We start from the raw sequence: 21,142 nt of genomic DNA, 5'->3' as shown, positions 1-21,142 counted from the left end.
ACCCTGCCTTGCTGCAGCACGAGACCAATCACCACACACAGAAGGAATCTGAAGATGATCTCATATCTTAATCCAGTACCATCTCTGCCGGAACCATTTGGACCTCACAAGGTTGGCACATCTGAATGGGAGATCCCAGTTTCTGAGATTGCTTCATCTGCACCATCCACAGATTCAACCATCTCTACCATCAAATTCCGCCTCTACTACCCTACATTGCCTACAGAAACTTCAGGTTCCATAAAATGGTTACCTCCACCACAAAGCCAATGGATTGAGGCATATTCGTCTTTTCTAGGAGCCGGGGCTCGTCTGGCATCATTCATCTCAGCACTGCCCTCCCTCATCAAGTACACCACCATTCCTGCTATTCCAGACGCTCCACTTCTTCCGAGGACAGCATCCTCAAAGTACCCTCTGGTGGTCTTCTCACACGGCTTGGGAGGCAACTTCAACACCTACAGCTCTGTCTGCGCCGCGTTGGCTAGCTTCGGTATAGTCTGTGCGGCCCCTGAGCATCGAGATGGGAGTGCCCCTATCTCCCTCATCCGGTCGTCTTCTGGGCAGCATACATCTTCAATTCCCTACCAAAAACACTCCCACTCGCCAACCCCAGACGTGCTCAACGCTCGGAATGCGCAACTCCGGATCCGGCTGTGGGAAATGGAGCTGTTGTCGACCGTTCTTCTCTCTCTCAATACTGGAAAGACTTTCACAAACTATGCTGCTTCACCGAGTCAGCGTGAACCACTGCCTTCTCTGTCGCAGACCCTTGACCTCCAACCAGGCCACATTACCTGGGCTGGTCATTCTTTTGGCGCAGCTACGACAGTCCAGTTTGTCAAGTCAGTCTATTATCATGAACACCTCCCATCCCTAGTAGGCACTGGCTATGAAGACAACCGGGACTGGCGACCATTGTATACGCCCGCCAAAAATAGCGAGCTTGTGGAACAAATCACACCTGACTCCCCCGTCGCCCTGCTCGACCTTTGGACCATGCCCCTGCGAGGCGATGTGACGCAGTGGCTATGGGAGAAACCTCTGCCATGCTACGACCGCCGACCATCTTCAGAAAAAGACAATACAAACGTGGTAGCGGTCATATCAACAGAGTTCCACAAGTGGACAGAACTCTTGAGTCGCACCAAGGCGGCCTTGTCGAACCGACCCGCTGAGGCGATCAAAGAGTTCGACCGGGCAAAGTCTGACTGTTCAGCATCTTCTGATGACGAAAGGTCCACCATGTCAACGCCCCCCGGCAAAGCTCCCCTCCCATTCCCCGACGAGGAAACGCCGCCATCGTCGACTACTTCCTCAACAGAGCCCAGCCGAACATCAAGCCCAAGCCCAGCCTCCACCCCACCTCCCACTACAGCCGAACCCACCGCACCCGCGCTCTATCTGATCCCAGACTCCGCCCACCTCTCCCAGTCCGACTTTGGACTTCTCTTCCCTAACCTGACACGCTACCTGATGAAAGCCCATGACCCGCAGAAGACGATCGAGCTCAATGTCCGCGCAATCCTGGCAGTCATGCGAGGTAGAGGGTTGGAGGTTGAGAATTTCCAGCCGGCGAGTGAATCCACGTCTGGCAAGTCCAAGTCCAAGTCCAAGTCACAGCAGCAACCGCCTCCCGAGACGGAGAAAGCCGCCCTCGACTCGATCTTGAGTGAAGAGGGCGTCGAGGCGAGATTCGTGAGGTTGCCGCTTAGTTAGTTGGCAGAGTTGGCTTGGTTGATTACAGCGCAGATGTGCACGGCGTCAAGGTACAAATACACTCCTCCAGGTCAAAACCCCGCGGAGACGCGTGAACACGGACGACATGCGGATACACAGTTGTTGGACAGAGACATCAACGGGGTCCTACCAGAATTGCTGGGGAGAGATACCACTTTTGATTTAATGAGCCGGCATGGCATTGAGGGGCTCTTTCTTTTTCGATTAGTGGGCTTGGTGATGAGACGACGTTTTCGTGACGTGAAATTCTGTGAGCATGGCGCCGGCCACACGCTGTGTCGAACGGCCTGTGAGCGTACTTAGCTATAGACCTAGAGGATCCAGTGCTTTGGCCGTAGTACAATTGCTACCCAGCTAAGACAAGACAATCATGATATATGACGACTGCGGGGTTGAAAATCGTCCTCGTACCTCTTTAACCCTCGATCAGGGTTGATGAACACCACTTTCGGATCCTCATATGTTCGATCGAGCATCCGCTACATTATTATGGCAGAAGTAAGGAAAAGCGGTCTGCATTCTTGGCTCTTTGGTTTGAATAATCTCGCTATGCTATTTTGGAATCTGTAGTCTAGACTGCCGGAAGTAGAAAAGGGAAAACAGCACTTTGTATCATGGCTTTGCTCCTTGTCGTCTGCTTGCTCCCGATGGAGAGCAACATCGGTTCCAACTCTCGTTTCGTATTCTCATCATAACTCGAGCTTGAGCTTGAGCTTGAGCTTGAGGCCGAGGCTGTGCACTCTTTGCGGGAAAGGGCAAGCCATCAACGCCATCACTGCGCTCCCCCGAATCTCCTTATCTCCCCCCACGGGTTGGGAATTTCAATCATCACGACCTTCTTTCTGTCGCCTCGCTAAACCCATCCAATGTAACTGATGATAGAAGCCAGATCCGATCACTTACACGACTGCCCAAGCAGGGTGTTAAAAGGTGAAAGCATACGCTTACAAATCAGGGTCCTCCTCGTCAGGTAGAGGCATGGCTGCGGCTTCGGTCATTTCCTTGTGGTATTGATCGAGCAGTTGTTGGTTGATCTGAACCTCTGGTGGAGCGAGAGCGGGAGCCGCAACGAAATCAAGCTGAGGATTGCCAACCAGCTTTCGGGCTAGCCAAAGGAAGGGCTTTTCGAAATTATAGTTGGATTTGGCACTAATATCGTAGTACTGGAGGTTCTTCTTGCGGTGGAATGTGATAGTCTTGGCCTTGACTTTTCGTTCTTTGACATCGACCTTATTTCCGCAGAGGACAATGGGAACATTCTCACACACACGAACAAGATCACCTTTTTGAAGCCATTAGTCAATCGAGCGGGGGGGGATGGATAAGAAATCTTACGGTGCCAGTTGGGAACATTCTTGTATGTGATTCTGGAGGTGACGTCGAACATGATGATACCGCATTGACCGTTGATGTAGTAGCCATCTCTTAGACCGCCAAATTTCTCTTGACCAGCGGTATCCCAGACATCGAATTGAATTTGACCGAGATTCTGTAGAAATGGGTTAGGAGCGACGGGAGAGTGGCATCCGATACACTTACAGTCGAGAAACCCAATGGGTGGACTTCAACACCAAGAGTGGCGATGTATTTCTTCTCAAACTCGCCAGTTAGATGACGCTTGACGAAGGTTGTCTATCCCAAACAATCAGTAAGTAAGCCAAATCGCCGCAATGGAGGTCATGATCGGTAATAAGGGTCGAGATGATAGCTTACCTTGCCAGTACCGCCATCGCCGACTAGAACGAGCTTGAAGGTTGGTGGACCTTGGGCAGCTTCCGCCATGGTGGTTGATGTGTTGCTGGAGGCTAGAGATGAGGATAGAGGATTTGGAGCGGGATTGAGTGGTTTGCGCAAACACTTCGATCACGATGCGAACAGTCGTGAGAGATGTATCAGGAAGATAGAGACGGAACCAAAAGGTGGGATTCAGGCAAGGTGGAGTTTAGATGAAGAGGCAGGCGCAATTTGTTTTCAGAAACCGCCGCAATGCCAAGACACCAAATTCAAGTTGCTGGGGTTGGGACTTGGGAGAGGCCTTTGGGGAGGCGCTACGTGCTACCGGGTACCCGTTACTGCCTGCCTGCACAGTCTGTAGTGGCGCTGCGGGCACCGTCACCTGCATTTTTTCTTTCACCATCCAACCGGGCCATGTCACGTGTATAGGCAAATGGGTTTACGAGTACCATTCCTTGGTTCCGACAAGTAAGAAGGGAAAGTCTTTGGGTAGTCTACAGCTGCCTGACATTGCTCTGCTGCGCTCCATTGAATAGCTGCGAATATCGTACACCATTCATTGGAGCTCTCATGTCATTGCTCTGCCTGCTCTACCGCCCATCAAGGACGGCCTTGGGCTGGCAAAAGAGCGTCTCTCGCCTGGCTCCCTTTTCAGCCACCTCTTTGTGTGACTGGCTTTGTTACCCAGCTTCAACGTTGCCATGTGTGACTCTGGTGATGGGCGCTTGACCACTGAACACGTAAAATCCACAACGCAGTCGAGGAGAGCTGCTGCGAATTGATTGCAGCTGTGCGCGTGGGTTGGCTTCATGAACCATCGACTATTCTTCTTCTTGATCTCCTTGCATGTTTTGTATGTGATCTGGCTTGCTTGCGACCTGCAACTTTGCATGGCCGATGTATGTCTCCCACAAGGCGCCATGCCAGCTCAGATCGGCACAATATGACAGCCCAAAGTGCCTCTGCCACCCCAGTTTTGTCTGGGAGTCAGGTTCACTTCCAGCTCTTGAGCATCCGCTCCACTTCCACGAGAAACCATAACTTTTATCGTACGACCCAGATTTTGGCCAACAGTCTCGCCGACCTTGCGCAATCTCTCGTGATTAGACCAAATCACATCGCCGAATCTTCGAATCACATCGCCTGCTTTTAAACCAGCTTCGTGAGCCGGACTGCCAGGCTCCACGTTGTTGACTTTGGCGAAGGGAGTTTCAGGAACAGCGGGTTCGCGTTGAGGTGCGGATGCGGATGCGGATGCGGGAGAAGGTTCGGGTGGTGGTTGTAAGAGGGACTGCTTGTATTCATCTGAAGCCTGATATTTAGCATGGTGTTCATGAAGACCCTTCTCGATTCTGTCCATCAGATCTTTCCAGTCATTGCGCAGAGTAATGATCCTCGCTCGCGTTACCCGGACTTGGGCCACGTCGATATCAGATCGAGGAAAGCCATCAAAAGTAGTGAGAGTGGTCTGCATTGTGACTCCATGGCTATCCAGCACCGCACCCAATGCCTTGAGCTCTGCTTCCAGATTGTCTTTTCTAGTGATGAGTTGTTGCAGCGTCAGACCTTCGTAGGACTGCGCGTGATTGACAGACGTTGGACCACTCGGCACATGTATATCTGCCAGATTGGGATCCATTGGAAGTCCCATGGTCGTTAACCCAGACCAAATTCCTGCAAATGGTCCTTGAGCTAGGTTGGAGAATGTAGGACTGGCAGTACTTAGAGCACAACGCCTGGTGACGCCCAGTCAGTGACACCTGGGTGATGCCTTGGCTAATGCGGGATGACTAAGCAATTTCCGAGTCCTCGTCACCCCTCGTGGGTGATGCTCGTCATTCACCAAGCTGGAAAGGAGCCACTGGTAAGGCCCTCCCTCAGGCTCACCTGTCTCCTGTGTTTCCCACACCTCGTCCAGGTTGTACGAGTACATACCTAAAGTACCTACCTAGGTAGGCAGCCATGGCAATATATCGCCAATGTCTAATGCTCTTCTGTCATGTGTTAATGCACAGAAGCACCCTGATTGGAACTGGAGAACTCGAACGCATCAATCTCAGCATGGAACGCGGTAAGTTTGTCCAAGTAACTACGAAACTTTCGATTCATGCTCGATCTGCTTGATCATAAACGTGGCTCCTGTATGCTCCCGCCCCAACCTTGGTACGTTCCGTTCCTTTCGGGCTCCTGGCTAGCGGACTTGGAACCGGTCATAATCGATCATATCACCTCTGGGCTTGAGCAGGTAAAGGTGCCGCTAACTTTTAAAAAACTTTCTCCTGTAACGGCCGGATGATTTCCCATGATTCAATTCTGCTTTGTTGATAACAGTCTGCCAGCTTCAATCACCTAAGCGGTATTTCCCCGCTTGAGCGCCTCAAATCGTCGCTGAAACCATGCAATGGCCTGCCTCTCTGCTTCTTCGGCTTGTTTAGTCTCCTGTGCGTCGGGTTCTGTTCTGCTGGCCCGAACGGCAAAGCCATGCTTTGCTCCTGGATAAATGATGACCTCGGATTCAACATCTTCTTTACGCGCCAGGATTTCCTGCGCCTTGCGAACTTGCTGAATGTTCATCACCGCATCGTCGTCACCCATTGCAAATGACAGGTTCATGGTTACCCCTTCTATGTCCTGAGGGACCACAACGCTACTGGCATGAGCAGAAAAGAATGCATCTGCCAACGGTTCCCCGCTTTCGGTTCTAGCGTCCGGACGATTGTGAGTAAGTCTGAAGGGATAGAGTCCACCCCAGCAGAAGCCTGCCACCCCGACGGGGACACCCATGCCCTTGTCCGCACGGAGAGCTCGAAGGAAAGATGTCACCCTCGGCCAACCTACACCAAATCTATTTCTGACCAAGAAGGGAACGAAGTCATACATAATGGCAACAACATAGTAGCTAAAACATGTGAGCCTTCCGAGTTGCACAATGGACGTCAGAAAGGTTTTGACTTACGGGGTCGCGAGCCAGGAAGTCTTTTTATCAAACAGGTGGGCCATGTTGAGCATCGTTTTGACAGACGCCTCCTTACCTGAAGTTCAACAGTCATTTACAAAACACGACTCACAGAATAATACGGCCCAAGGGGTGGGGGTGTTTGAGGCAAAGCGATCAGAGTGCTAGTTCGACGTACCATCCATGAAATCGGGAAGATATACCAGATACTGCCCAAGCGAAGCATAATGATCCGCTAAGATCTGATTATTGACGAACGGCAATCCGAAGGCATCAGGAATGATGACAACGATTCCTTTCGGCTCTTTCCCATCGGGGGGCTCTGCAATGTAAGTACTCAGGCCATACACCTTCTCAATACGTCCCAGTGGCGTCCCAGGGTTGATATGGCCCGCAAAACACTGTGGGCAAGACATTCTTTGCCTGGAGGTGATGAGAATAATCAGGAAGAAGTATATCGGCGGAAGAGGATGGCCACAGCTGACAGCTTGATATTGGATTCTATAAAGAACGACATTGGAGGGGAGAGGGTCGGTTTTGTTGAGACGGCAGTGCAGAGCGTGCAAAAGGACATGGGTGTCCGGCTCTCCTTCTATCCCGTCCGTGGAGTACGCGCTGTCACTGGAGGCCGCATTAAATCGACCGCGGCTAAGCTAAACCTCTTTCAAGCAGAATACTGTACCTCTATTTGTCATGCTCGAATAGCTTGCCATGTGGGTGCCATGACGCGTAGTGATCTACATGACGCGCAGTACTCGTAGACGGCTTAACTACAGAAACCTCTGATTCTATGTATGTTTGGGTCAGGTGGATAGCTTATCTGGGCTTGTTCAATTAGTCATTCCAATGAATGGTCACATAGTATACAGTATTGTAGATCGGCCGCGGAATTAGCGTTGCAGAATTGAGTTTCTAGTTCCCTGCCTTAGGTACGCACGTACTTCTGCCCAGGACATACGTTCCCTCACAAAGCCCTTCAAGGTTTACATATCTTGCAGTTCGCGTAGCATCTGCTTCCACTAAGCGGGAGACGGGGAAGGAATATTGATTGGAAGATTGACAATGCTCAACTCGATGTATACATCTACTCGGCACAATTGCCCTTCGCTTACACCATGACATGCCCATGAAAGAGCGATCAGGACATGAACTCCATCATGTGGAACCGTACCGTGGCCAACGGATTAACGGTACAAAACGCATTGGGGTGTGCTCGGCCCAGAGCCAACTTCTACACGCTCTCAAGACATTCCCCTTCATCCCCCTGTTCGAAAGCTCCGCACCCAAACCAGCTCGCAACGATGACAACCTCCACCTCCGCCCGCGCTACATCGCTCAAAGTCATCCTGTTGGGCGTTCACATGGCATCAAGCGAGCCCTTCTCGGAAGCCCTGATCAAATGATCGAGGGCAACATCGCCAACGGGCCCCAGCACGGCCTCGATATCCAGTAATCCCTCACATATGCCGCGGAACCAGAATACGCGACTGTTCTCGCGAAACTCCGTGCCCAACCCTGGCACATCGTCGCTGTGGGCGCCTGGGGTCCAGTATCCGAGAAGGCCGCCTTGTTTGAGTGGCTGGCGAATGCGGCGGTGAGGTTCGTCAAGCCCACGCCGGTGATGGTGTTCAACACGAGCAATGATGGCGTTTTGCGCGCTTGTCTGAGGGTACGGCCTGAGGTGGAAAGGCTTCAGGCGCTAGAAAAGGGATCGTGATACGGCCCATGCTTGCGAGTGATTTGGACACACTGAGAAGGAATTTTCCGCACGTCAGAGTCGAGGTCTGGCTCAAGCAATATGAAGTGCCTTTTCATAAGTGTCTGAAACTCAGCTCATGTTCTTACATTTCTCAGACAAGAAGAATCCTTGAACGAAGACGTTCCATGGCTTCTCTCCACCCGTTCCTCTTATACTCATGTATTTGCTGGCCTCTCCAGCACTCTTCCATTACCATCAGGCCCTTCCATGTCATACCAGGAGGCTGAGATTGTTCCATAGTCCTGCCAACAATCCGGCGAAATCTTGCGTGGAACTCATCTGAGGCCATACATCCGACAATCGTATACGGCCAACAAACACGGATCATAAGACGAGTGGGTAGCTCCTCGAGTTTCTGGAGGCAAATGTTGATGAAAGTCTGATCGATATATGGTTGCGCATGCTCAGCCTCAAGAATTGTGGCTTGCAAGAATATTTGTGCAGCGTAGGCCCAGAGAATGCTGACGAGTCTGCTGTCTTCTTCAAGACTAGAAGCAACTGGCACATTTGCCTTGCGGCCTTCCTTTTCGAGTCTCTCAATTCCAGATCTGAGCTTGTCTGAAAGCTGAAGACCTCGAAGCGTGGTCTCCGCCGTGGTACTTATCATACATATCTGGGTTTGCTGCGCCGTTTTCCTCTGCTCCAACCTTGCAATCTCCACGATGCTTGCCAGGATCCATCCTTGACATCCCATGGCATGTTCGGGCTTGATATCGCCGTTCTCGAGAAGAGAGAGGTAGTCGAAAGCGCAGGGAGTATAACATGAAAGTCCGAAGGTAGCCGTAGCTATAACATCAACCCATATGAAGTTAGCCAGGCAAAACATGATGGTGCGTCTTTGTTGGTCGTCCAATGGAGGCATCAGCAGAACGTATGCAATGGGAGATCCATTCTGACCCATGTTGTTGTCACCTTTGGATAGAGAATAAGTCTCAATATAGTCCAAGAGCATTCTTGCGGCTTGGTGGTGCGTCTCCCAGTGCCCTTGCAGCATGCTGAAAACCTCGAGGGTGATGAGGCTCAAGATGATGTCAAGGAGTTGCACCCCAGCGCAGACGAAGTCTTGGAGCGACAGCCTCTCCTCGGTCACGAACGCATGAATTCTGGTCTGCAATTCATGGATTGCTATGTTCTGCAAGGATCTCACCTTGGAGCAGATGCCGATAGCATCAATCTTTGGTGGCTGTGTGAGGGAATGGTCAAAACATGCACTGATGCTCAAGGAGGCATGATACAAAGCTTGATCGCCGACAAGACGGCTGAGGAGCCAGCTTCGATCTCCGCTAGATGACAGCTGGTAGAATCCGTGTGTTATTGGATGGATGACTTCCAAAAATACCATGAGTAAACGTATGTCTTTTCGAGAAGAAGATGGATTGACCGGTGCTAAATTGCAGAGTGCACTATCCCACCATATCGTCTCTGGATAAAGTTGCCATACATTTGGGGTAGTCACGGCTCTGGAAGACGGATTTGAGATCATGGCAACGCTGTTCTCCGTAGATGACGATTTAAATTGGAATGAATCATCAGAAACGGTGTTCTCGTTGCTGGTGTCAGGGGCGGAGGCAAATTTCTTCAGTCCAAACTTCCTGCGAATTTTGTAACGAGTTTCTGCAAGAGCTCGAAGAGCTTTAGCCTCAGGAGAGTTCTTCACCTCTTCCCAGTTGGTCTTGTCAGTATACCAACGTGGGAAAGGCGTATTATAACCATAACACGTCAATTCGATGGAGTGACAGGTCTGGCATACTGGTCGGCCCTCGTCACATTTCTTTTTACGAAGTCGGCACGTGAGGCATCCTGTTCGACTTCGTATACCATTTGCCATCACAAGGTGTCGTTAATGTCACCGCTGTGGCCCGTGTCGATTACTTTGTTTACCAGGGCTTTGCCATTGAGCAGAATGTGAGAGACCGAGGCGTATTAAAGTGCGACGTCGCATTTGGGTGGGTCACGTGAAGTATACTTGAAACCCAAAAGAACAAGGGTCTGTTGTACCTGCATGCGAAGTTTGGGCACTAAAGATGTGATGTAGACTTGCACACTGTAGAGTACTTCCTATACAGGTGATCAATAACCAACGGGTCCCTAGTTTTGAAAAATCATGTGCCCTTTCTTGATTACTAATAATCGAATTCGGAAGACGTCACCCAGACGTGATGGTGCGGTGTCGAGAACTATGATCATAGCAACTGAGCCGTCACTGACAACACCACTGCATTTGGCCAATCTGTTTTGTTGGAAGGGAAGCTCTCCCACCAAGTCTTGTTTCCGATCAGTCGTTCTTTCTCAGGTATTCGACTCCCATAAGCGCAGAAAGAACTGCCTTAACGCCCACCAAAGGCCAGACACTCCATATGATTTCCCACAGATTTTGAAGGGAAGTATCACCTGTAAGTACACCAGTAATGCGGGCCGGGACAGTCAGAATCTTGCCTTTGTCCGCTACGATCGTTCGAACTTTTTGATAAACATCCGGCAAGCTCTCTGCGCCATACTTCCTGCGAAGCTTCTGGTACCCTTCCCGGTCGTAGATGGCCCAGAATTCTTCCTCGGTATAAAAAGTGTCAGCATATTGCCACTTCATCCCACGCAGCGACTTCAGCTTTACTTCCAAGCGCCGATTGCAGGCGACTCTGTCTTCAGAAGGACAGCGGGCCCATACACCGATGTTTAGAAGAGATTAGCAGCTCGTTCTGCCGGAAATAGTCGCTGATGGTGTATGAGGATTCATCGAAACTCCCTCGTTTCGTTTGATGGGACACAGCCACAAAGGGTATATTGCCCAGTCTGCATGCATCCAGTCCACAAATTCCGCCGCAGTCTCTTGAGGGAGACAGAGGTCTTGGATAATGTACCCGGCTCCCAATTTACTGGCGTGCAGGCCATGATATAGTATCCGAGTCGACATCAGCCAGTCAAGCGCGTAACGTGTGACATGATTGAAAGGCACACCAAACCATTCAAATACGAAAGTACCCGTCCAGAACGCGCCTCAATCATAGCGAAAGAGATACTCGGTGACTGATGCCAATTCCCGCTAAAGAAGTTCTTCATGCTGGTGTGTCTGTAGCGTGTCCTGGGCATGTATATAGAATCATTGATCCAAGCATCGAGAGAAGGAGATAGTTCGTGGGGTTTCTGCCCGTTCGTATTGACCGAGGTCCACTAGAGATCCAGAGACAACAACTCCATTAGCTTTTGAGAACATGATACTATCGACAAAATCCACAGTTGGAGACGAGGCCAAGTCTGCTATTCTCTTCTGCGCTTCTGAGAATGCATGGACTGGGTGATACGTTAATTCGACAAAGTCTCGGGCAGGAATCAATCGAAGTTCGAAAAGTGTCGCCACGCCAATTGTGCCGAACGTCGCAGCAGATCCATAGAAGAGATCAGGGTTTTCGAAGGGCGAAGCAGTGACAATCTCGCCATTAGCCAGAATAATCTCGACCCATTTGACGCATTGATCAAAGAAGCCATAGCGAAATGAACTCGATTCAGCCGGGAACGACAGGCGGAATTAGACGAAAGGCTATTGTGGCCGCCACCAATGCGTCCCTGGGGACATTGGACTCGACCAGACATGTTCGTGCTTGTTGGTCGACCGAGATCACATGTTTAAGGTCCGACGTGTCAATCGAGGTGGCGTCAGAAAAGGTCGTAGATCTTGTGCTGTTTGTGCTGCCATGGTAGATGCGGAATGGTGTCTTCTCAGCGTGAAAGAAGGCAACGCGACGTGCGATATTCGACACCGCAAGATGGTGTACGTCCATGATGCAGGTTAAAAAAATATGGAATTAGCAGACCCCTTGACGGGTCATGGAGAAGCCCTAAAATCAACTCATAACACGCGACTCACGGGGAAAATGTGGAAAGGAAGGTCAAGGGCAAGAAGGGCATGCTCAAGGTTGGGAACTCCTGCCCAGTTGGTAACTTTACTTACAGTTCGCGACCTCTAACGCACATTGTGGCTGTTTATCGAAAACCCATTCTGAGTCTGCCACGTCTGATTTGCGCAAGAGCCATGCTTCATCCATCAGGTCCACTATCTGCTGGTATGTATGGACTAGGAATTTACTTTCTGCAAGCTGTGAATTCCAGTGATGCAGAGCCATTTGCACATCTGAAGACAGGACAAATGCAGAGTAGGAAGGTAGATGAGTATGCTGTCGATTCGACCAGTGGCACAACCGCCATGGACACCGCTCTGGAGGCACTACAATGTTCTCGTTGGCCTTGAGTGGTCCGCAACGGGGAGGAGATCTGAGCTAGTAGGTTCAGGTGCTGTAGAATCACCGCGAGTACCATGGACTCCGTTCTGAATACCTAGTAGAGGTCGGTCTCAACACATGCAGTTCAAGGTCTGGGATGTTGTGGGCTGAAAGGTGATAGCCAGCCCGACCACCCATTCTTGCAGGTTGGCATTAAGCTAAGACTGAACACGAAGAGACCATCGTACGCATCTTCTCACCAAAAGGGAGACAAGGTTAGTAGAGACTTTGGTTCAGCAGACAGTTGTCGCTTGGTGGCTGAGGGCGCCTGGAACAGCGGTTTTAGGCATAGCGCCGCCTGCAAAGGGAAGCCCGAGGACTCCCTCAGCTTGTTTGCTCGCCGTATCCGACCAAGCACGTTTCGCGGCTGGCGGGAAGGTGGCTCATTGAAGTCTGTGGTACTCCGAATACTAACCAGCAATATGGTTTAACACACAAGGAATCAACCGAAGCATAAATCGCGAGGTAGGCTCCCCAGATTCCAGCCGTTACTCTTTGGAGCCAACTTGATTTGAGACTGCGCTTATTTAAGTCATCTGAACTTGGTAGGTCCGGTAGTTCGTGTTTCCCGGCTCAGCTCAGCCGCATCATCTGTCAAGAGAATTAATCCGCGCTGCAAATCTGCGAGCGGATCTCTCCTTAAGAAGGGATCTGACCACCACTTCTCACCTTGGAACAAAAGTTCTGTACCATCAAGACACAATGACGCTGGTTCCAGGCTCCCAGTTCACTTATTTTGCGTACAACCCCAATCTTGCCGCCAATGGACTATGCATTGCCATTCTGTCGATATGCCTGCTTGGCCAGCTCACTCAAGTTATATGGTACCGCACATGGGATTTCATGGGACCGATGCTTGGAGGTATTCTGTAGAGTTGATGGGATACACTGCGCGACTCTTATCCACAAAAACTCTGGCAGTAGAGAAGCATTTCTCTTGTTGGTGTACTCGAATCGATCTGGTCTAAGAGGCTGACATCGTGCTGTAGGGATAATACCACTCTCATCCTAGGCCCAGCATTTTTGGCAGCTTCTATCTATCTCTGTATGGGCCACCTTGTGCGAGTTTATGGTGAAGATCTTTCGGCTCTCAGGGTACGTTCGTGGAATGTAACTCTGCTGCTTGGGGATTTCGCTGACCATTAACTAGCCCCGGACGTACCTGTTGATCTTTGTCGCTTGTGATCTTGTCAAACTGATCCTTCAGGGGCTTGGAGGAGGTATCTGCTCCACTCAACAGCAACCTAACGGGATTCAAGCCGGTATCGACATTGTCATTGCTGGATTGGCCACGCAGGCGGTTTCCCTATTCATCTTCATTTGCTGTTGCATGCATTTCGCCAGCAACGTTCGCCGTCGGCCGCAGCAGGTACTTGATCGGTTTCGTCATGTCAGAGAGACCTGGTCTTTCCATGCATTCCTCTTTGGTTCGTTTCCGCTCCTAATGTACAATGGTTCGACCAGTCTGCTTACAAGATATCTTGTGCACAGGAGTCGGAATGGCAACGGTTTGCATATTCACACGATCAGTCCTTCGTATTGCCGAATTGCGACAAGGCTTCACTGGGCCACTTGCCAACAGCGAGATCCATTTCATGGTATGGAATACCTGTCCCTTTCCACCAGCCGTAAGAATAACTTGCAAGATTTTGGAAGGTGGGATGATCCTCATTGCCACGGGCGCACTGACAGTTCTCCATCCTGGTCGTTGCTTTCGAGGGTGCTGGACAATTAGAGAAATCAAGATGAGGAGCCAGACTATGCCAGATACGATGCAGCAACCGTTGACATAGTCAAATTGCCGAGAGCAATATTAAAGAGCTATCCCCCAGCCTCAACTCAAGAGACCATCATCCCACCACAGCGCTCGGTCGCTGAGTTGGAGGTGGCAGAGGTCATCGTACAGCCGAGATGACGGAAGTTATATAAGTCGGAATTACAAGCGTTAGATCTTTGACTTTAGCGAGAGCTGGGTTCCGCAACGAATGATTGTTATGAAGTTATGATTCACATTCACACTCAACGTGTTTTTAGATTGTGATATATGGACAAAACAGAGATGTAATAGCTTACAGATTTTCCTCCTAGAACTCGTATTTAGGCTTCGCAGCCCACACTAGAACAAGGTCTTCTTTATCAGGAGGCGCCAGCGACGCAAAGTGATATGTAATTTGGGCGGTAGGGTCAAAGCAGGGAGGTCTCACGGGTGGGACCGATGTGAATACCTACCTAACTAGATACCTGGGTCCCTATGTGAGGTGGTTAGATAGTTGGCACCCAAAGACTGGCGGAGAGGACAGCTCGCTTTTATTCCAAGCTCCCAAGCACGTGGTGCCAAGAGCCGTCGTCCGTCGCCGCCTCATTGCGTCAAGATGTAAGGAGCTTCAGCCTCTTGCTTCAGCCTCGAGCCTCTCCCTTACATCCCCTTTTCGCACATATTCACTACATCCATCCTGCGAATCTATGATTACCCAAGTCACTCATGACGCGCGATGACCTCCTTCACCCACTTTCAGCCATCGAGCTCGATTGAAATGTGCCGACAGCCTCCGAGAAGAGAAAAGCCACATGGATATGTTCCTCCGTGAGTCGAGCCGTAACGGGCTCCAACGCCAATGTTTCACAAGACAATCTCATTGCGTGTCTGTACTGCCCTTGTCAGCCTGTTGGGTGATTGATTTCCAGGTGCAAAAAAAAGGTCACAAATTTCTGGACCGGCTCCGCTCAACAGGTCATATTGGCACTCAAGGAAACGCGAGCCTTGCTCTTTCCTTGTTACCACGCGCCTTGGACCTTCTTTCACTGTTCTCGCGGAACTGCTGAATCCAAGTCCAAATCTATGTGACTGCTTCACATTCATTTTCTCTTTTCTTCATTGTTGCTGCTGCAATTCTCTATCGCTCAGCTTTTGGAATTTCTTCGACCTTGGTCGCTTGGTCCTCCTCATGGGAATTTTGACCGTTGGTTTCTTTCTCTTATTCATCGTTGCACAATCATTTCTTTAATCATTTTGCTATTTCTCTATTGCTACAGAATGACTGTTCATCTCTTGTACCCCTCCATCCCAAGTCCACTCCTGAGGCATTTTGACACGACACCTCAATACCTCTATACGTCGAACTTGGCTAATTCTGACCATCCAAATGCTTCATCCTTTGCCATCCACCCTTTCCCTCTTCACCAAGATGACCAGGATTCCACCACTTCGATTCTGTCTATTGCTTCTGCGCCGGTTGACATCACCACTGAGGACGAGAATGGGAATGGGAATGGGAATGGAAATGGAAATGGAAATGTTGATCCATTCGAGGTGGAAGTATTGCCGCCGCCATCAGCAATGAGCTCGGTCTCAAATGACCTGACGGGGACGAGACTTCCAGGTCAGACCAGAAGATCGATGAGCTGTAGTCAAGCTGAGGGGAGAACCGTTCCACAAAACAGTCCTCGTAATGGTCGAGCAGCACATCATACGCGTATCCCACTGACCGAATTACATAACCAAGAAGGAAAGCAGCAATACTTGCACAAACGTATCAGACCAATATTTGGGATCAATCTACCTGGAGCGCTGCTATCGAACGGAACCTTGGCCGCAAAACGAGGCACGCACCAGACCGGATCAACGACAGCACGTAATGCAGCCCATACGATCTCATCCCATCTCCCACAGCCTCGCCAGATTATCAGAGAACCAGACACTCCAGCTTCTACCCAAGTAGTTGCACTTCCAGATATAAATGGCGCACGCAAAATGCATCATGGCAAACGGCACTCAACCGCATCCTCAGGGTTCGTGCACACTGTCAAAACGGCAAGCCTCAGCAACGCCAGCTTTAGTCTTGCACCCTTGTCCTCAAAGATCGGCTGGTCTACTGATAGTTGTGGTGGGTTGGGTTCACATCATCGCCAATCTACGGATAGCGATCGACCTGCAACAAACTCATCGATGGATGAAGCCGCTTTTCGAAGAGGACTAAAGAGACGCCAAATACTTGGAGAGCTGGTGCGAACAGAGGAGAGCTACGTTGCGGACCTTAAAGCGCTCATTTACATCTACTCAACCCTTCTGGCAACATCAATGAGATTCCCAAGCGGTGTCCGAATCTCTGTTGAGAAAAATGTCCATGAGCTGCTTCACATACATGAAAAGCTTCTGGGTCGCCTTCATCAAGCAGCATACGATGCAGCTGCAAGGAAATGGGCTGACACAAGTTCGCCGCAGCATCTCGGCTCGCCTCGTCAGCATAGGCGCTGGCGAAGCCTGGAGTCCACACTAATCAACAAGTTCAGCCGTGCCAATCGGCCGACGCAAAGTTCTGTAGACTCTGGAGAGTTGACTTATGGTCGGGCAAATTTGGGCTGCGCTGAACCAAGAGATGTCTCTGACATTGCAATATTGTTCAAAGACTTCTTGAATGATTTCTTCGCATATGAAGAATACTGCGCGAACCACACCCTAGTTGCACATGAACTTCAGAAGCAAATGCCCGAGATGTGGTCGACATATGAATCTGGCATGGAGTCACTTGCTAAGACGCTGATTGCGCTTGATCACCGTAAGTGTGACGAGCGAAAGGGGAGAACAGTCGGCGACCTTTTGATCAAGCCAATCCAACGCCTGACGAAATATCCCTTGCTTTTCGAAGATTTGCTCAGGGAGACGCCAGTATCAGATTGCCCATCTAGTCATGCCGATATTGAGGCAACAATACAAGGACTACGAGAAGTCATCCGAGCCGTCAACGAAGCGACGAACAACGACGAAGCTCGGGCTCAGGTTCTTCGTCGCAGGTCATTGCAATCGAGGCTCACCTACGAGCAGGTGACCATTCGATCCGAAAATTACCGACTTCTGGGCGAGATTCGCTTGTGTGGTGTCCTCCATGTAACATGGCAAACCAAAAGCAGGATTGATGGAAGGTACGCGGTTTGTGTGCTGTTCGACTTCAGCTTGATGATCGCCTTGCAAGCTGGGACTACATCTCAACTGGACCTTGTTGCATTTTTGCACCTTTGCGATTTTAGAATCGAGTCAGCCAGTGATGGTCAGGGTCTCCAATGTCATTCAACTCTTCATACGTGGAAACTCTGTGCTCAAATTAATGGCCACCTAAATGAATTCATCATGAGTGCCTGCTCGTTAACTGAGGAGATTGTTTGGAAGGACGGTCTGCAGGGGAGATATAGTCCGAAAAACAGAACAGAAGACCTTTCCAGGCATATCCCAAGCAGTGTCAGTCTTGACCTTAGATCGGTTGGAACAATCTACGGTCCACAGAGTGCATTATCAGGCCGAAACCCCTCGCGGGCGGCGACGGTGGGAAATCGAGCCAATATTTCTCAGGTCATCGTCCGGAACACACATAACCCACAGGATCTTCACGAATATCGCCAGATCTCTTGCTCGTCAATCAACAGGTCACAGTCTCATATGACATCGAATCGAATTGTTGTGCTGTCACCAAAAAGGTCAGAACGAGCGAGACTAGAATCTGGTCTGGCCGATGTCTGGACGAGGGACAAACTGCCATTCCCAGGAATGATCGGGTCTCGAGGAGGCCAGATCATTCGAGCCTCTGCAGGCTCTTTGGCTCGAAAGTTGAGTCTGGCATCAATTCACGCGCCCTTCTCCAGACGGTCAGGGAGCATTTCGATAGTGAGCCGAAAATCTTATGACACCTCAACCGAAGGGCGGAGAAGGAGTAGGAAAGTGTCACCTCCGGTCTTCGAAGTCCGTAAGGAAAGTTTTGAAGAATTGGCCCCTACAACCACTAGAAAGAAGTCGCATGAAATGCCGGAGATTGACACGATGGATAATCTGGTCAGTCGCATGATAGGTAACAGTGGGAGCAAGCAATCTATCTTCTCACAAGGTGGTGGCAGTTTGTGTAAAAGAAGTACAAGAAGGCGGACAGCATCTGACTCTTGCACTAACATCGGCCCAGAAGACTCCACCGAGAAAAGTCGTTCGGAAGAGAAGCACAAAACTGAAAAGGATGAAATGGTAGAACAAGGTCTTGAGGGTAAAAAGAAACGATGGAGCAATCCAATTGGAATCCTGAAGGGCTTGTCGAGTGAAGGCCTTCGGCACATGTTGTATTCGAGCAAATAAGGGTGACGTTGGACATGGAGGGCATAGATGTCAAGCCAGTTTCTATGGTGATAAATCAATACATTAATCGAGGTACTGTATGAGGGAAGCTTTGAAGAGTGGGAGAGTGGCCAGCTTCAAGCTTTATTAATAGTTTCAGTCACGAGGTTCATGCATTCACTTTGGCTTGTAATCAGAGTCATTGTAACATTTCTACGAGTATAAAGTAGTCGTCAACGACCAGAGTGAGTCACCAGCCATGACGACCGAGCTACGCCCAGATGTCCTGTTTGTGCATGTCACGATAGGCGGATTCGTGCCCGACGAGGTACGACGTACCGAATATCCTATGTCCCGTACGAGTACAGCATCCACGTACTCGTACATGTACATAACCGGCAGGAGGAATTTGTTCCTCGTTATTGATCTGAACGTTTGTCACTACCGAGTACTGGTGAAATTGATTATTAGTCGGTCGATCATCGCGGCACCTGGAAATTAAGCTCCAGCCGCTTGGGCCAGGGTACCTGCATCAGGTGCGGAGTAAAGTAAACGTAAGAAGTTGGGAAGTTGGGAGGTCAGTCGAATAAGCAAGGGGCTTTTTTTTATATCTCGGGTGGTGTGCCGTGTTGGTGGTCACTGGTCACGAGTCACGAGTCACGAGTCACGACGGCACAACGAGCACGACCTTCTTTCTAATTTCAGGGGTGTGGAGCTCATGGTTGGTCTGAGACCAGCTTTCGTCTGAGGGCGTTTCGACGGCGGTGGTGGGATGTGGATGTGTCAGGAGGACCCAATCTTGATTTCTCGGTCTTTTGAGCTTGCGGGGGCTTTTGGAGGATGTGATTGTTCTCGGTCCCTCGTACTCGGTGCATGCCTCGTACGGGTACGGGTACGCGCGGGGGGATGACTCCTCTCTGTATGTGTGCGCGCTACATCAAATCACGGACGAGATATGCTCGGGGAGGAGGAACAAATTATCCTGCTTTTCATCGCATAGGAACGTACTGTCAAAATGGGCCGGGAGAGCGAAACGCTCGCTCCCCACTCTCTCGGAAATGTATGTATGTACAGATTTGCAAGACATTAATTAGGCTAGGCGATTTGGACATCAAAAATACTTGGATATATGGGATTTGGTCTGGTGTTGGCTTAGATCTCTTTCGTCCTCGATTCTCCATGAGCTTCCCTCAACGTCACTCCATCATAGCTGAGACTCATGCGGTGGTCGTGGAGACCTCTCTTTGAAGAAAGGACAGGTGAGCAGAATCGGCGGACGGCAGAAGAAGGAAAACCCTGTGGGAGATATCTCCCTTCCTCGATGGTGAGGTATTTTACAGGACCAACGCCAAGCCAGCCATGGCCATGGCACCAACACCGGCCAGCTTTCCATTGACGTTGGCGGCGCCGGTGAAAGTGGAAGCAGGTGGTGCGACGGTTGAAGTTGGCTTGACAGAGGTGGGCATGACCGTGGTGGCAGGGGCACTGGTGGCGGGGAGCATGCTGGTGTGGCCAGAAGCGATGGAGTATGAGATCGTGGTGGGAACTGCCCAGGTGGAAGCGCCGCTGCTGTAGGTCGCGGTGTAGCTGGTGTAGGATGTCCACTCCGAAGCTCCGGTCCAGGCAGGAGCGCTGACAGAAGTCGGTGTCACGGCTGGAGCGGACGCTGCGGTCGCCGATGTCCATGTGCTGTGCGCGTCGCTGAACGTGAATGTGAAGTCCCAGTTGGGCTCGGCGGCGGCCATTGCGGCGGCGGCGAAAAGTGGGATGGCGATGAATGACTTCATTTTTGCGGTTGCGGTTTGCCTGTGCTTTTCTTCTCTTGAAACGAGTGAATACGCAAGTTGGTGGAAAGAGAGTGTTTTATGGAAGGCTGAACGAGTGTGATTTTTGAAGCGAGTGTAAAGGGTGTGTTCGACGAGGAAACACAGACACTGATATAGTCCCACTGGTTGAGAGAGTGTAAGATGCTGTCTGAAAACAAGCAACGTCGGTGCGTTTGTCAATAATACAAGCGTTGAGAGGGATGAGGGAAGCAAAAGCCTCCCGACTAGGCAACACGAGTTGCTATATACGAACGAGCGTGGTGGAAAGACAAAGGGGAGAGCTAGTTTGCGCTCGGTGCTCCATGGTGTGGGTATCGACGTGTCAAGCCAGGACAGCCTTGCGCAATATGTCCCCTGGGATTGGACCATCTCTGTGGGTGTGAACAATCGACCAGGGGTATGGAAATTGGCATCGGTTGCAAGCGATCTGTTGGCCCCCAGCAGCCCACTAAACTGAGTTCAAAGTGCGGAAGCAATGCAATCAAGCTTTGGAGGGCTTGGAAGCTTTGGATCTGGAGTTGTACTCGTACATGGACCGGACGGTTGAAACACGAATACTGCCAGGTCTGAACTGTATGACTCTTACCTATTTGTTGTGGTCGGCGATAACATTGGGTTGCGTCAGCTGGCAGGTTTGACAGATGGCCACATTGAATAATGTCCCCTTTGGGGCTCGCCCTGAAAGGCAAAATTGACCCTCAGGGTAGCCTGCCTGAGACACTTGGTAGTTGGACTAGATGTCGTAATGCCTCATATCTTTGC

The 21,142-nt window shown here is 50.4% G+C and overlaps 9 protein-coding genes across 9 annotated transcripts; 3 read left to right on the top strand and 6 right to left on the bottom strand.

Annotated features, from left to right (window-relative positions):
* Positions 1–54: 54 nt before the first annotated feature.
* On the top strand, positions 55–1,719 carry A1O9_07132 (uncharacterized protein; the record flags this gene model as incomplete). Its single annotated transcript, XM_013404078.1, has 1 exon — positions 55–1,719. One exon carries the CDS (start codon positions 55–57, stop codon positions 1,717–1,719), a length of 1,665 nt encoding a protein of 554 aa, XP_013259532.1.
* Positions 1,720–2,684: 965 nt separating this feature from the next.
* On the bottom strand, positions 2,685–3,522 carry A1O9_07131 (GTP-binding nuclear protein GSP1/Ran; the record flags this gene model as incomplete). Its single annotated transcript, XM_013404077.1, has 4 exons — positions 2,685–3,022; positions 3,076–3,229; positions 3,280–3,372; positions 3,454–3,522. The coding sequence occupies 4 exons, from the start codon at positions 3,520–3,522 to the stop codon at positions 2,685–2,687; spliced, it is 654 nt and encodes a 217-aa protein (XP_013259531.1).
* Positions 3,523–4,402: 880 nt separating this feature from the next.
* A1O9_07130 (uncharacterized protein) lies at positions 4,403–5,125 on the bottom strand (the record flags this gene model as incomplete). Its single annotated transcript, XM_013404076.1, has 1 exon — positions 4,403–5,125. The coding sequence occupies one exon, from the start codon at positions 5,123–5,125 to the stop codon at positions 4,403–4,405; it is 723 nt and encodes a 240-aa protein (XP_013259530.1).
* A 698-nt stretch (positions 5,126–5,823) lies between these two features.
* On the bottom strand, positions 5,824–6,846 carry A1O9_07129 (uncharacterized protein; the record flags this gene model as incomplete). The annotated part of the gene is made up of 3 exons (XM_013404075.1): positions 5,824–6,373; positions 6,431–6,506; positions 6,609–6,846. 3 exons carry the CDS (start codon positions 6,844–6,846, stop codon positions 5,824–5,826), a joined length of 864 nt encoding a protein of 287 aa, XP_013259529.1.
* Positions 6,847–8,280: 1,434 nt separating this feature from the next.
* On the bottom strand, positions 8,281–10,017 carry A1O9_07128 (uncharacterized protein; the record flags this gene model as incomplete). The annotated part of the gene is made up of 1 exon (XM_013404074.1): positions 8,281–10,017. One exon carries the CDS (start codon positions 10,015–10,017, stop codon positions 8,281–8,283), a length of 1,737 nt encoding a protein of 578 aa, XP_013259528.1.
* Positions 10,018–10,464: 447 nt separating this feature from the next.
* On the bottom strand, positions 10,465–10,776 carry A1O9_07127 (uncharacterized protein; the record flags this gene model as incomplete). Its single annotated transcript, XM_013404073.1, has 1 exon — positions 10,465–10,776. One exon carries the CDS (start codon positions 10,774–10,776, stop codon positions 10,465–10,467), a length of 312 nt encoding a protein of 103 aa, XP_013259527.1.
* A 2,389-nt stretch (positions 10,777–13,165) lies between these two features.
* A1O9_07126 (uncharacterized protein) lies at positions 13,166–14,212 on the top strand (the record flags this gene model as incomplete). Its single annotated transcript, XM_013404072.1, has 5 exons — positions 13,166–13,332; positions 13,453–13,558; positions 13,614–13,890; positions 13,955–14,091; positions 14,156–14,212. 5 exons carry the CDS (start codon positions 13,166–13,168, stop codon positions 14,210–14,212), a joined length of 744 nt encoding a protein of 247 aa, XP_013259526.1.
* A 2,197-nt stretch (positions 14,213–16,409) lies between these two features.
* Positions 16,410–18,575, top strand: A1O9_07125 (uncharacterized protein; the record flags this gene model as incomplete). The annotated part of the gene is made up of 1 exon (XM_013404071.1): positions 16,410–18,575. The coding sequence occupies one exon, from the start codon at positions 16,410–16,412 to the stop codon at positions 18,573–18,575; it is 2,166 nt and encodes a 721-aa protein (XP_013259525.1).
* A 1,313-nt stretch (positions 18,576–19,888) lies between these two features.
* Positions 19,889–20,341, bottom strand: A1O9_07124 (uncharacterized protein; the record flags this gene model as incomplete). Its single annotated transcript, XM_013404070.1, has 1 exon — positions 19,889–20,341. One exon carries the CDS (start codon positions 20,339–20,341, stop codon positions 19,889–19,891), a length of 453 nt encoding a protein of 150 aa, XP_013259524.1.
* Positions 20,342–21,142: the final 801 nt, after the last annotated feature.

Source organism: Exophiala aquamarina (assembly GCF_000709125.1).
Source record: "Exophiala aquamarina CBS 119918 chromosome Unknown aczIA-supercont1.5, whole genome shotgun sequence".
Classification (NCBI taxonomy): domain Eukaryota; kingdom Fungi; phylum Ascomycota; class Eurotiomycetes; order Chaetothyriales; family Herpotrichiellaceae; genus Exophiala; species Exophiala aquamarina.
The sequence above is the reverse complement of the archived record's forward strand: the minus strand, read 5'-3'. Positions and strand labels throughout refer to the sequence as shown.